Source organism: Ictalurus furcatus, chromosome 6, assembly GCF_023375685.1.
Source record: "Ictalurus furcatus strain D&B chromosome 6, Billie_1.0, whole genome shotgun sequence".
NCBI classification, from domain to species: Eukaryota; Metazoa; Chordata; class Actinopteri; order Siluriformes; family Ictaluridae; genus Ictalurus; species Ictalurus furcatus.
The window spans coordinates 3,198,956-3,212,507 of NC_071260.1; the positions used below are offsets into that span (position 1 = coordinate 3,198,956).

General features: G+C 39.7%; 2 protein-coding genes across 5 annotated transcripts in view; one reads left to right on the plus strand and one right to left on the minus strand.

Moving 5' to 3' along the window:
• The first annotated feature begins 373 nt into the window (after window positions 1–373).
• myl1 (myosin, light chain 1, alkali; skeletal, fast) lies at window positions 374–5,554 on the plus strand. The gene is made up of 6 exons (XM_053626251.1): window positions 374–569; window positions 1,948–1,975; window positions 2,901–3,044; window positions 3,365–3,538; window positions 4,588–4,665; window positions 5,047–5,554. Exons 1-6 carry the CDS (start codon window positions 441–443, stop codon window positions 5,073–5,075), a joined length of 582 nt encoding a protein of 193 aa, XP_053482226.1. The 5' UTR covers window positions 374–440; the 3' UTR covers window positions 5,076–5,554.
• A 1,525-nt stretch (window positions 5,555–7,079) lies between these two features.
• The window catches only part of map2 (microtubule-associated protein 2), a 133,058-nt gene continuing 126,585 nt past the window's right edge, over window positions 7,080–13,552 (minus strand). For all 4 annotated transcript variants that reach the window (XM_053626229.1, XM_053626230.1, XM_053626228.1 and 1 more), the window contains 3 exons: window positions 12,006–12,087; window positions 10,943–11,055; window positions 7,080–10,255 (listed from right to left, as the gene is read on the minus strand). In XM_053626229.1, the coding sequence (XP_053482204.1) occupies window positions 10,061–10,255; window positions 10,943–11,055; window positions 12,006–12,087 (390 nt within the window). In that variant the 3' untranslated portion in view covers window positions 7,080–10,060. The remainder of the gene's footprint in view (window positions 10,256–10,942; window positions 11,056–12,005; window positions 12,088–13,552) is intronic.

Sequence of the window (13,552 nt, forward strand, 5' to 3'; positions counted from 1 at the left end):
AGTGTCTATACAACAAAATACCTCAGTGTTAAAGATTAGACCATTTAACCCTGCAGATTTTGTAGCCAAGTCAGCTTCCGGTGATTCACCACTGAGAGACTGTTGGTAGTGAAATATTTATATTTTTGTAAAAGTATGGCTGCGGTATTTAACCTCATGACCCTGGAATACTCCTTTCACTATTCACCTGTTACCCCAAATAAGCGTTAAGCACGTCCAATTCATTCTGTGGCTCTGTCCCCCTCCCATGTCCATTTAGAGAGCATGAGCCCGGCCTTCAGCACTCTCCAGCCAATCGGACCACAAGCTCCGAAATCAAGCGTGGAGTAAAACAGAGGCGCATATATACATCCATGCTTTCTGTAAAAGCGCTGAGCATCCTCCAGGTCGTGGTCCACTCCCTCCTCGGTGGTGTGAAACACTCAATCTCCAGCTAAACAATGGCACCCAAGAAGGACGTTAAGAAGCCCGAGCCTCCAAAGAAGGCCGAGCCCGCACCTGCACCTGCAACTGCTGCAGAACCCGAGGCCAAACCCAAACCAGCAGCAGTCGATCTGTCTTCCGTCAAGGTAAATATAAATATAGTAAAACCTTTTAGCATGACGTATAGCAATAGATTCAGAATGCTCACATTTTACACAAATTACCCAGCAAAGTGAAAAAAAAAAAAGTTTGTAGTTTAATTTAATTAATTTCAGTAATGTTTATTTTAGAACATGGATTACTGATCTAGTAGGATAAAAGGAAATTTTTATCCGTATTTATTGTTCTTGCAATGTCATTTTGTTCAAGGGATTAAAAGCAACCTCGCTATTAGCCATGAAATTGTTTGTGCATCCTTCGTTAGTAAGGTAAAAATAAAGATTTAAATTCTTTAGTGACAGCTACTATACTATAGCAACAAATCTGGAAAGAATGTAGACTTGTGATGCATATATCTTAAATCACGATCACTCCTTCTTCAAATTTTTTAGGAAAATCTTTTGGGGGGGGGGAAAAATCAGCACTATGAATAGCTTGATTAATCCATCCCTGATTGACTTAGCCGGCTAATCGAATAATCGATATGACTAAATTATGCTTCTTTATCCCGACTTTACTGTCTTTACAATGAGGACTCTCAGGTACCCAAATGTAGACAAGGTTAAGACACCCAAAGATGGACTTCCCATGGTCATGCTACCATCACAGAAGAAGCTAAATTAAGCACACGGAGAGGTGTAGCTTTACCCCCATCACCAAGACTCTCCGTTTTTTTTTTTTTGTTTTTTTTTCTTTCTCTATTACTCTCCAAGTTTGGTATTTATAGAATTCATAACTCACTTCCCAGAAAGCATCATTCGTGACGTATTGCCCATCTTATATTTCGAATATTCTGAAAACGGAAACCTACTGAGTGCTCGTTTAGGATTAGAGTTATATGTGTTCGCTGAAAACTTTTAATGACTGCGGCCACTAATTTCTCCCCTTTTAAATTGGAGTTTGATAGGAGTTTTAAAAAAAATTTCTCAAAAAATCAAACAGAAATTCTCAGAAATTCGGAGAATTTATCAGAAATGAGAAATTCCTTTTAGCATCTGGAGGATTTCCTTAAAAAAAAATAATAATAAAAAAAATTAATTAATTATATATGATAATAAATGTATGATATTTATGCTATTATTACTGCTATAATGTGCTGCTAGGTTCACAAAAAAAGACTGATTATTTAAGCTTCCATTTTTTTTCTCTCCATTTATTATAATGATTGTAACTATTTGCATTACAATTCTAACTAAATAATTATTTTAAAAAAAACAACACATTAAAAGTACACAGTTGCTATAATTTTAAGTAAACTTTTAAGATTCTTTTCCCATGTCGATCGATCTTTCCTGTCTTTGCGCTGTTACATGGTGCATGGGTAGTGAAGTGAGCAGAATAAAATGATCTTTATTCTTTCTGCAGGTTGAGTTCACCCCAGACCAGCTGGAGGGTGAGTTTTACTTTTCAAATGACCAAATTGACATAAATTTTACTCTGTATTTCCGTCAGAGACTAGGTTTAGATCTATACAGCTAGGACAAAACATATATACATATTGAAACATATAAAAACGCCAGATAATGGTTAAATTGTATAAACTGTGACGTTTTTCTGTAAATCTGCCTGGGCAGAACTCTTAGACAAAGTCGTTGTCATTATTAAATCAAATAAAAGGTACCAGGGAAATACTTTTCGCTATAAACGCGAGTTATTTTCATTGGTCAGAGTGTTTGGAAAGCAGATGAATCCCCTCATTGCCCCGTAGGTCAGACAGTCTTCAGGCATGGTGTTAGTTACACACCGGTCAGCATTCTCGGTTTTACGTGGCTCACTCAGACGTCCCAGTGCCTTTATATGGACGGAGTTATATTCTTAGGGGAGCGTATCGATTCCAAGTTGGTGTGCTGAACGCCTTCCTCAGGCTTGACTCTGTGTGGAGAGCCATTAATCTTTTGCAGCTCACTTTCCAGTGAGCCCAATGCAAATCCTATTGAAATGGATCAAACTTGATATTGCCTGGTCAAAGCCTGTGGCGAGTGTGTGTGCAGCTGTTGGTCTTAAAGTGTGAGGATCGGTGTGTGAAATGTCTGGCGTGGCAGGCGTGATTCACTAACCTGACTGGCAGGTTGCGAGTAATGGCAAGATTTGACATTAGTAGAGGAAAACAGCCCAAAACCTCCTCCATTTCCAGATCAGGATTACATTCTGCCTTATCAATCTATCAGAAATCCATCCCATATTGGGCCAAAATTCAGTTAGGATACAGTAGACACAATGGGCAGTGTTTATTAATAGAAAACGGGTCAGATTATTCTCATAATCAAAATCATTAACCAGACGTCCTATTCAAACTCTGTCACTTTTCATTCCCTCAGACTACAGGGAAGCCTTTGGCCTCTTCGACAGAGTCGGCGACAGCAAGATCGCCTACAACCAGATCGCCGATATCATGCGCGCTCTGGGTCAAAACCCCACCAACAAGGAGGTGAACAGAATCCTGGGCAACCCCACTGCTGATGGTACGACCTACACCTTACGCTTTACACCTAATTCCAAAATACATTTCAATATTTTTCTCTACAAATCCACATCCATGCTTGAAAGAGACGCAGAAACAATAGTGAGTTTACATAAGCATTGCTTCACGGCCATTGTAGTACAAGTTTCACACACTACATGTGTCAGCATTTTTTGAGTTCCAATACACCAAAATCTGAGCAGTTGATGCTTAAGGGCCTTGCTCAAGGGCCCAACAGTGGCAGCCTGGTGGTGCTGGGATTTGAACACATCAAGTTCAATGCCTTAACCACTGAGCTACCGCTTGTCCTTCTCCGTACAGAGATGGCCAATAAGAGAGTGGAGTTCGAGGCTTTCCTGCCCATGCTGCAGTTCATTGTGAACAGCCCCAATAAGGGTACCTTCGAGGACTACGTTGAAGGTCTGCGTGTCTTTGATAAGGAGGGTAACGGCACAGTGATGGGCGCTGAGCTGCGCATTGTCCTCTCAACACTGGGTAAGAACCTGCATGCTACACGCTACATGAAATAAGAAATCCATCTGAGTCCTTTTGATCAAATGTACATTTTTCAATTTGCTTCGTTACACCAAGTGTAGTTTTGCACTGGAGCTATGAGTAAAAAAAAAAAATATATATATATATAATTTCTCTAAAACACACCCAAATCTTATTATAGTACTTATTTGAAATGATACGGTTTAGCTACATCAGGGGTTCCCAAACTTTTCCATGGCAAGGCCCCCCCCAAATGGGATTAACATTTGACCGAGGCCCCCATTTTCCAAGATGTCTTTAAAACACATTAAAAATACAGACTTCTGAATATATCCCCCCTTTCTTATTAATAATTATATCTTACATCTTTACATTACATTACATTAGGAATTGATTGTGTGTGTTGGGGGGGGGGGGGGGTTGGGGGGGGTTGTCTGAGAGTGAGAAAGAAAAAAAATCATGTATTTATTTATTTTTCACACCAAATTGCTTGAGGTCCCCCGGGCGCCCCCTGGTGGCCGCCACTTTGAAAACCACTGAGCTACATAATCTGGTTTTCAAATAAATTCTTTCGTAAAACAGCCAGATGATCCTGTACGTACAAATTCAAGCGCAATAACGTGGAACTATAATCATATTTTCCACTTCCTGATTCGTTTCAGATGGGTAGAGCGCTACAAAAAGAGCTAAGAACTTGCTAGTTCTGGTTGTCCAAGATGGCTGCTTCTGTAAAGTCTTAGACTGTAGCATTGGTGTAAAAGCATAGTTAAAAACATAGTTTTGGACTTTAAAGATGTCTTGACTGTTTTGAACCGGTACATTAATGGTGTAAATGGGATTTTTTGTTTTTTGTTTTGCTGACCACGGCTCACGTGCTCATTAGTTTTAAACGTGCTAAACCAAATACAAGCCTGGATGCCATGTTCTAGAGTGAGCTTTCCAGTAGGTCTCTATTCCCGTTAGCCTTAGCTGTTTAGCGCATATAGAACTGTGTGCAGATTTATTTCGTTAATTTGCTTTTGCTTATTGTTGAAATGAATTACTGACAGGTGAGAAAATGTCAGAGATTGAGGTCGACGCTCTCATGGCCGGCCAGGAGGACGAGAACGGCTGCGTCAACTATGAGGGTCAGTGCTGTTTACCAATAAAGCTAGTTAGATGATTAAGACAATTAAGCAAGATTTCAGTATCAGTAACTGCATTTTACCTCGTCTTACTGTACGTCGAGTGATAATAGGACGATAAAATCCACTATATTAAAGCACTTTGTAGTAAGAAGTAAGGAATGATAATCAACGACGAGGTGGCGTGGTGTTGGGGCTGTTATGTACAAGGTCATAATATGCAAAATATTGTAATATACTTTCGAATTGTTCGTGAATCTTGAACATTGTACTGAATTTAAACAATTATTGGCATACAATTATATTGGCCTTGATACATCTCACAAAATATTACTGATTCGTTTCTTATATAATATAACGTGTCTCTTTTTCACCCCCCCGCAGCTTTCGTGAAACACATCATGTCCGTGTAAGAGGTAACGGCTGTGAGGACGCTCGTCTATTTCTCCAGACCCCATGGTGTCAGGACGTCCATGCACCGTGTCCACAACCAACGGGGAAACGAATTTAGATGAAAGGACTATGGGATGTCATTTCTAAGCCATTCTTTTCGTCAATGTTTTTTTTTTTCCCCCTTCTTTGTGTGTCCACATTTGGAAGCCTATTTTTTTTTTCTTGTTTTTTGGGTTGCTCGTACTGGGCGAGTCTCTCCACAGTGGGGCAGTAACGAGGCATAAATCAGGGTGCTCTCTTTGACAGGGTAGCCCAGATACACACGTACACACACACTCTCTCTCACACACACACGCACTCCTTGTCGTCCGAAGGTGCTAATATACACCGCCTCCACTGTGGACTGGTCGCTGAACCGCCCTCCTCTCCCCTTTGCCCCAGAGTCTTAATTTATTTTTCGCCTCTGTCATTTCTCATAATAAACTTTTCACAAATTCCACTATTTGTCCAGGCTCTTGTTCTTTCTCTTAATGCAGGAGATGGAAAATGGTAGCAAATGTTTGTTTTTTTTTGTTTTTTTACAGAATTTAAAGTCCAGAATTTATTTATTTATTTATTTATTTATTTATTTTTACCGTAATCACAGTGATACATTTCTCTAATGCAACCCCATCTGTAGTACTTGTACGTAAAACTGTTCAACCATTAGTAAAGATGTGAGGATTTGGGTGTGTGTCCTGTTCTGTAACTTAGCGGCAGACGAATGGGACCTCAAATGGGACACATTTTAAAAAGAATTCTTCTTTAGGGGGGGAAAAAAATGTTTACACGTCTTAGTGCAGTTTCATTTTAAAAACAATTCTTCTTGGGGGGGGGGAATGTTTACACGTCTTAGTGCAGTTTCATTTTAGTCGATTTTGCTTCTTATGTTTTCCACTAAATAGCAAGCAACAATTAGCATCGCAGAGTTAGCAATTAGCTACCATCATAGACAGTACATACCTATATCGAAGTCCAATTGAGCATATTTTAAAATTTTCAGCCAGCTGAAGACAATCTTTCAGAAACGCAGGGCATCAGCACTTTATAGTAATATCGTAAAATCAGTAAGGGACCGTTTAAAAAATGTATTATTGTTGGGTTTTTTTTTTTTTGCTGTTTTGAGCAGGGCACTAGATTTTGGTGTGATTTGCCCATAATAAAATTAAAAAAAAAAAAAAATGATGTAAAAGTTGTGTTTGCTAAAGTATTCACTCTGTTGCTTTTGAACGCCTAAATTAGCGTTGGTGCCAAGTGATCTCAACGTATTGATGATCATAATGAGTCTTTTGTTAATCATATATATATTACAGTATAGTGAAATTCTTTTCTTCGCATACCCTCCCTTCAGGTCAGGAAGCTGGGGTCATGAAACAGCGCCCCCTGGAGCAGAACAGGTTATGAGCCTTGCTCAAGGGCCCAACAGTGGCAGCTTGGTAGCGTTGGGGCTTGAATCCCCGACCTTCTGATCAGTAACCCAGAGCCTTAACCACCAAGCCACCACTGCCCCCCCAAAACTCTGGGACAAAGTTCTGGAAAAGTACCCATTTTTTTGGTTATTTGAAAACTAAATAAATCCCAAGCTTTGACCATACCACAGAGCAGCAATAAATCTATTTAACATAAGCAATGGTGGCTGAAAAGTTAAGGCTCTGGGTTACTGATCAGAAGGTTGGGGGTTCAAGCCCCAGCACTGCCAAGATGCCACGATTGTGCCCTTGAGCAAAGCCCTTAAAATTCTCCGCTCTGTATCATGACCCCAGCTTCCTAACAAGCTGGGATATGCAAAGGAAAAAAAAAAAATCACTGTGCTCTAACGCAAATGTGACAAATAAAGTCGTCTTCTTCTTCTTTGGTTTCAAACAGAACTAATCACGAGGTGCATACTTACTTACACAAGACAGTATATACACGTCACTCAGGATATTTCCGAAACCTCGTCGGGTCGGACCAGGGGCCTGAAAAGAACGCCATTCCAGCGACAATCGCTTTCGTCCATTTTCTTTATTTTCGTAGCTGTTAAGAGCATTTGTAATCAGCGTCATATCAACAGGAGAAAAACTGCATACATCTACAGGACCTTTTAAATAGATTTACAGTTTGCTGTGGAAGTGAGCAAAAGGGCAAACAGGGTGCAGAAAAATACAGAAGCCAAAAAACGGAGAAGTGGGCGGGGACACGGGATACCACAAATGACGACAGAAAAAAGATACTGGAGCACTTCAAACATGTGCAAGGTGAGTTTTCTCATAAATGTTTTGGTTTTTGTTTTTTTTTGACATTTTTTTAAACATTATTTTTGTACTGTTTTTTTTTTTTTTTTTTTAATTCGTTTGTTTCGTCTCTTTATTTCCACCTCCTACAATTACGTGTAAAACAAACCTAAGTATCTAAGAAGAACACGGCAGAAGTACAGAGAGTGTGACTGAGAGTCCCGAGTTTATGCTCCATACAGCGGATAATAAAATAACAAGCAAAAAGCTTTCTCGGACAAACACATGCCCAGAGGCAACGACTGCACCGTGGTGTACAGGGACAGCAGTGATTATAATACACGATCATGACTTTCCAATAATCTGCACTAAGCTAGGAGAGACATTGATGTAGCTTGTCCGTCGTAATATTAAACCGCGATCCAAATCAGGCGTGATCATCTTTCTCTTAAAGGAATAAGAGACGATCAGTTTGATTTCCAACCTCAACTCTGTCTACCACATGTGTACCGTACGTGTGATTACTACATGCAAAAACGACACGGGGAAAAACAACCTTAAAACGTACTTCTAACAGATGTCTTTATCAGATGTTATAAGCTGCATCTTTCTTAATGCGGCGCTTTCACGGATTCTCCAGACGGATTTTTTTTATTTTTTTTTACACGTAAAGATGCGCTCAAATTTTTATTCATCGATGAATTCTTCTCGATCAGCGTCGTGGTGGATCCAAACACCCTGGAGCGATTAACCGTGTGTGTCGCTTGTAGTTCGTCTCCTTTATTAGGTTACGTCCGATCAGAAATGGTCGTAACTATACAGTGTATATAGCTATACAGCTATACATCGACCGAATTTACTCTTTCATCAGGATTCGTATCCGATTCGTTCGGAAGTTAGCAGAGCGTGCTAGCTGTACTAGTCGCGTACGCTCGCCTGAGGCACTAACGATCTCTTTCCAAGCTTGATCTTTCCTCATGATGTCGCTATACACGTTTAAAGAGAGGTCGAATCGTATCGCATCGTACGAGGAAACCACGACTACAGGTTTCGTCTTCAATGGGAACGGACTGGTACAGTAAACGGGGACGAATTACGGCTAGGGAGTCAAGTTGCGAGTCGGACCACACGCGCCACAGGGTTGAACTAAAAGAACGGTTTGGATTTATCGGTTTACTGCGTCGTACCTGATCTGCACGGATGAAGGAAATCTCGATCGGAAAGTTTCTTAATCGCCGCCGCTGGAAATCGCAGCTCTGTGCATCGAGAAATAATCGGCTGTAGATTTGTCGCTTCCTTGCGTATACACTGTGTGTGACGAATATCGGATGATTATAATAATAATAATAATAATAATAATAATAATATGCATGATTCATCCTTTCGGAGATCGGGACTACTCAAGGAAACCACGAAACCTAACCGGAACTACTATTTTGTTACAACTATCGTTGTAGTTTTCACGTTATCCATCACGTCATATGGAGACGTAATTGAAATGTTTATTATCTGAATTATCTCAACACCTGCCGTTAGACTTCTATTAGGAGTAGGTTTGGAGTAAAGAGAAAACACACCGCGGTGAAATTCCTGTCTGTAGTAACCACATGCACACTACAGACGCGGTAGATAGAGATGAGGTTGAAAAACGCCGGAGTGTTCCTTTACCTGCAGACGTACTGTAAGGTGTGTGTCTGATGCCTGGACCCCTGGGCAAAGCCAACGCAGTCATTTCAAATGATCAAACAAGCATAACATTGTCATGATTAATAGCTAAAAACATGTAGTGATCGTTTTACCCAATGACTCAGCAAAGAACTTACTAAATCCGTTTTTTCAAATAGAAAACAGGTCTTTTTTTTTTTAAATACTAGAATTGACACATGCGCATCGTTGTTTCCTTTTTTTTTTCATTTGCAATAAAGTGTTTGTACAGATATTATGATATTGAAGAATTATTATTATTATTATTATTATTATTGGTTTCTAATCAAGAGATGCTGTTGAGAAATAATCGGTGTCATTTTACTTATATATTAATACACACTGTATATCATTTTGTTGGTCGGGTGGGCGAATTATTATTATTATTATTATTGTTATTGTTGTTATTATTATTTTTGTTCTGGGAGGCGGGGTTTGGACTCCATGCACTGGCTCTGCGCAAAAGAACGAGGAGGAAACAGCTGCCCCAAATCATTCTCCGTCCTTTTCCGAACACTAAACCTGATCGGAACCTGATCAGCGTCTGTACACCATCGTAATTTAGAAGGAAAAAAAAAAAGAAAAAAAAAAAAGAGAGCGAGAGAGAGAAGAGAAAGATAGATAGGGGAAAAAAAAAAAGAAAATCACACAGCATACAGGGAGATCAATGCACTGGTACCTTTCTAGCTAATTAACTGGAATCCTAGAATAAAAATGATTCAAATAGCATAAAATAGGAATAAAAATCCAACAAACAATTCTTTATTTTTTTTCCACCGATTTCTCCTCCTCCCGTCATAAAGTCCGCTCCAGCTCCGGGTGGCTGCTCTCGTTCCGGCGACAGATAACGACTGTGATATGGATGAGGTTCGATGTGTCGGAGGGGAAATGCGGTGTCCCAGAAACGTTCAGAGGGTCGTTAGCCACTACTACGACACCACTAGAGGGGATTGCTGTATATATATATATATATTTATATATAGCTGGGTGTAGCTGATGACGTAGCTGGGCGTTATAGAGGATGGTGAAGGTCTTCTTTTGTTTTCTGTTTAGAGTCCCTGCTTGGCGAGAGCAGCTGTGACATCCTCGGCGAGCGTGGCCAGCTGTGGGGACTCGAGCAGGTTGATGCTGCCGGAGGACGACATGTGGTGAGGAGACATACCCGGAGACTGAGTGACGATCTCAGCGCCGTGATCCACGCGAGCCTTCGCTGACTCACGGAACGCCAGCTTGTGGCTCTCGATCTGAGAGGACAAGAGCAGCAAAGTTACAATACGACCATTCAGGTGGTCATCTATATAATACTACATAACACATCTGGCTAATTCAACTTCGAACAAACCTTCTTCGAACAGAAGCTTCTTCTGGCTTGTGGCCAGAAAGGTGTATAAAAGATATCAGATGCTCTACAAGCAGGGAGTAGGCAAAGAGTCTGCTAGTAATTGACAGCAAACTTAATAGACGGGTTTAAGATCACTGTCACGTGTTACTCCACCACTAGATGGCACTATAACTAACGGCTGTACGAAATGCTCAGGAAAACATCAACCTTGTAACGTTCATGACATGAATTCATTTAATCCTGTAAATGAAAAAGTTTCCTAATATAAATTTCCTAATGTCACACTGTCTCGCAAAGTGCTTGGACCCTTTAATCGCTACCGGAGGCTACAGTATATCATGCATGTATAGAGCTACAAAATGTGCTTTTTCAGCACAAATTTGGTCAAACAAAAGAAGATAATTATAGATCAGTGTGTTAAGCCTAAAAGCTCATGGGGTGCATGTTTAAAATGAGTAAAAAAAAAAAAAAAAAAAAAAAAAAAAAAAAGGAATTCTGCATTAACGAAGATAAAGAAATAAAAACTGTTATACAAAATAAAGCCTGTTATACAGGAGTATAATAAGTCTTCAAGGTCGAGCTCACTCACCATCACATTGCCTCCTCCTGGTACATGATGGGCATTATCCAAAGAGCCAATTTTAGCCTGGGCTTTATCCTTAAAGCCCAGTTTTACGCTCTCAATGCGCACGTTACCGCCACCTGCAGGAACGGAGGTGCAAGAAAAATCTTAGTGGGCGTTTCACGTCCAAAGTGTGATCGTCCACCGATTAAAAATGTCCGCAATCTTTGTAAAATAATAAAGTTATAGCCCGGTCTATTAAGACTGCGTCCTAGATTGAACTAATAAATTAAATATTGTTTTTCTATAAAACATGCTTAAAGATAGCAACTTTTTATTTTATTTTTTTTTTTTTTAGAAACAATTATAAAAACCTTTTTTTAAATCTGGTACTTTTACAATCATTTCCTGATGGGGAAGCTCTATAAAACTTTACACTGCACAGAAATGTCTACACATTTACTTACAAATAACTGAATAAATGATATTAATATTAGTACGTATGCTCCACCCCTCTCCTAGCTAAACCAGTGTCTTACTGCCTGCATTTGCATATTGGAACATGATTGGCTCTTAGATTTTATGACTTATTAACACATGATTTTCAGATTCTCCTGCTATTTATTTATCTGCATCCTCAAGATTAATACGCCCGACAGGGTTCGATCGTAAAAAGCAACGTTTCATGAACTTTAATAAATTAGCCTTATTTTTAAAGGATCATTTTACTTGATATTATAAATGAGCGGTGTGATGTAAACATTTGGTAGAGCTTTAAGTTATTAAGTGTCAAATAAGAAGAATGTTTACATGCACTAAAGTATACAGTGCTATATGAATAATATGGGTTTATGATAAAAGTATATTGAATATTAGAGCTGCAATTCATATTGTTTGTTCATGAAGCACATGACCAGCAGGTGGCGGTGTTGTTCTGTGACTCACTAATGGACAACCAGAGTAATAAGTTACATTAGTTTATCAGCATGACTTGACTTTTTTTTTCTACATTTAGGGCCCTGAACGTGCTTAAACAGCACGTCAGCGGATGCGTGCGTTAGCGGACGTGCGTGTCGGTGAACGCGCTAACCTGGCTTGTGGTGGATGTTGTCCAGCGAGCCACACTTGGAGGTCACATGACTGAGATCGAGCTTCTTCGTTTGAATCTGAATCTGTAACAGAAGTCATGGCACGTTAAGGTAGAATCGGGGGGTCAGGTTTGAAAAACGACAGGCTCTGCTTAGACACCGTGTAACCGTGCGTACGCACGTTTCTACGCACGGAACCTTATCGATCAATTTTCTTCTCGTGCGTAAGGACGTGCGTATATTTACATACGCTTCTGACCACGCATGTGCATGTTCCTACGCGGGACATTATTCCTACTTCACATCTTCACAGACATTTCAACATACTCCATCAGGCTACCAGGCTTGTCAAAAGGACATCGTTTACCATATACGGTGGTCCGGGGGCGTTTCTTTATGCAAACGAACGTGGTCATGCACGAGCAAAGCAATTCAGATTGTATGATATTCCACGTCTATTGTCAACAGCTGTAATCGAATAAACATCTGTAAGAACACACCAAAGCGTGAAAGAAGAATAAGAAGAGAATCGGATAGGAGAGAAAAATCAAAGCAAATACCCAACATGTCCCGGTCATATTCACCGTCATACGAGCATCCCACAGATTCTCACTCTTTGCTAACACAGAGTACACAAAGTCTCCATTTTTTTAGGTGGAAAACTGTCGAAGGTATCAATCAAATCAAAAAGTCTTCTTTCTATCTTAATGAATTCATGCGTTTGATGTTTATTGGGTTAACTGTTTAATAGATTATTGAGTTATCAGTTATTTTATTAGAAATGATAAACCAATGCCTTCAGGCATGAATATTCTATCCTTATTTATTTATTTATTTATTTGATGGCTTTAAAAAAAAAAAAAAAAAAAAAAAAAAAAAAAAAAAAAAAAATGAACCGATACCTCCATGCACAATTTTATGTCTCCTTACATATATGTCTATTCATTTAACGAATAAACAAATGATTTAAATTCTTTTTTTTTTGTTTGTTTGTTGAAACTGTTGAACCAACACCTTCATGTAGGGTTATCTATCTCTGTTTTCATACGTCTGTCTTTCTTTCCTGATCCAGCGTTAACTGATGCGCATGACTTTGAATGAATAAATAAACAAACAAACACACAGACAAACAAATAAATGAATGAATGAGCGTGCGTACATAGTAAAGAAGGACATCGAGCTTGATGACAAGAAGGGTCTCTGTCTAGGAGTCTCGTGTGAAGAAGTGCATGGAGAGGCAGAGAGAGAGAGAGAGAGAGAGAGAGAGAGAAGACTGGAAGCAGGGCGGCGGTTCAGATTTCAGATCTCAGGAACAAGAGGAAGGAAGGAAGACTCCAGTGAATAGAGCAGAATAAACACTCGTCAAAATGTCAGAATGAGAGGCAATAACACGATGATTCAAAGGAACAACATGTGTATACTGCACTGGGTGATAAGTGTGCCAGCAGCAGACTGTCTCTGGAAAAGGAGAGAGAGAGAGAGAGAGAGAGAGATGGGGTTTTGCTACATGAGCCGTACATTCATTGTATCCATTATATCCTTGGCTCCA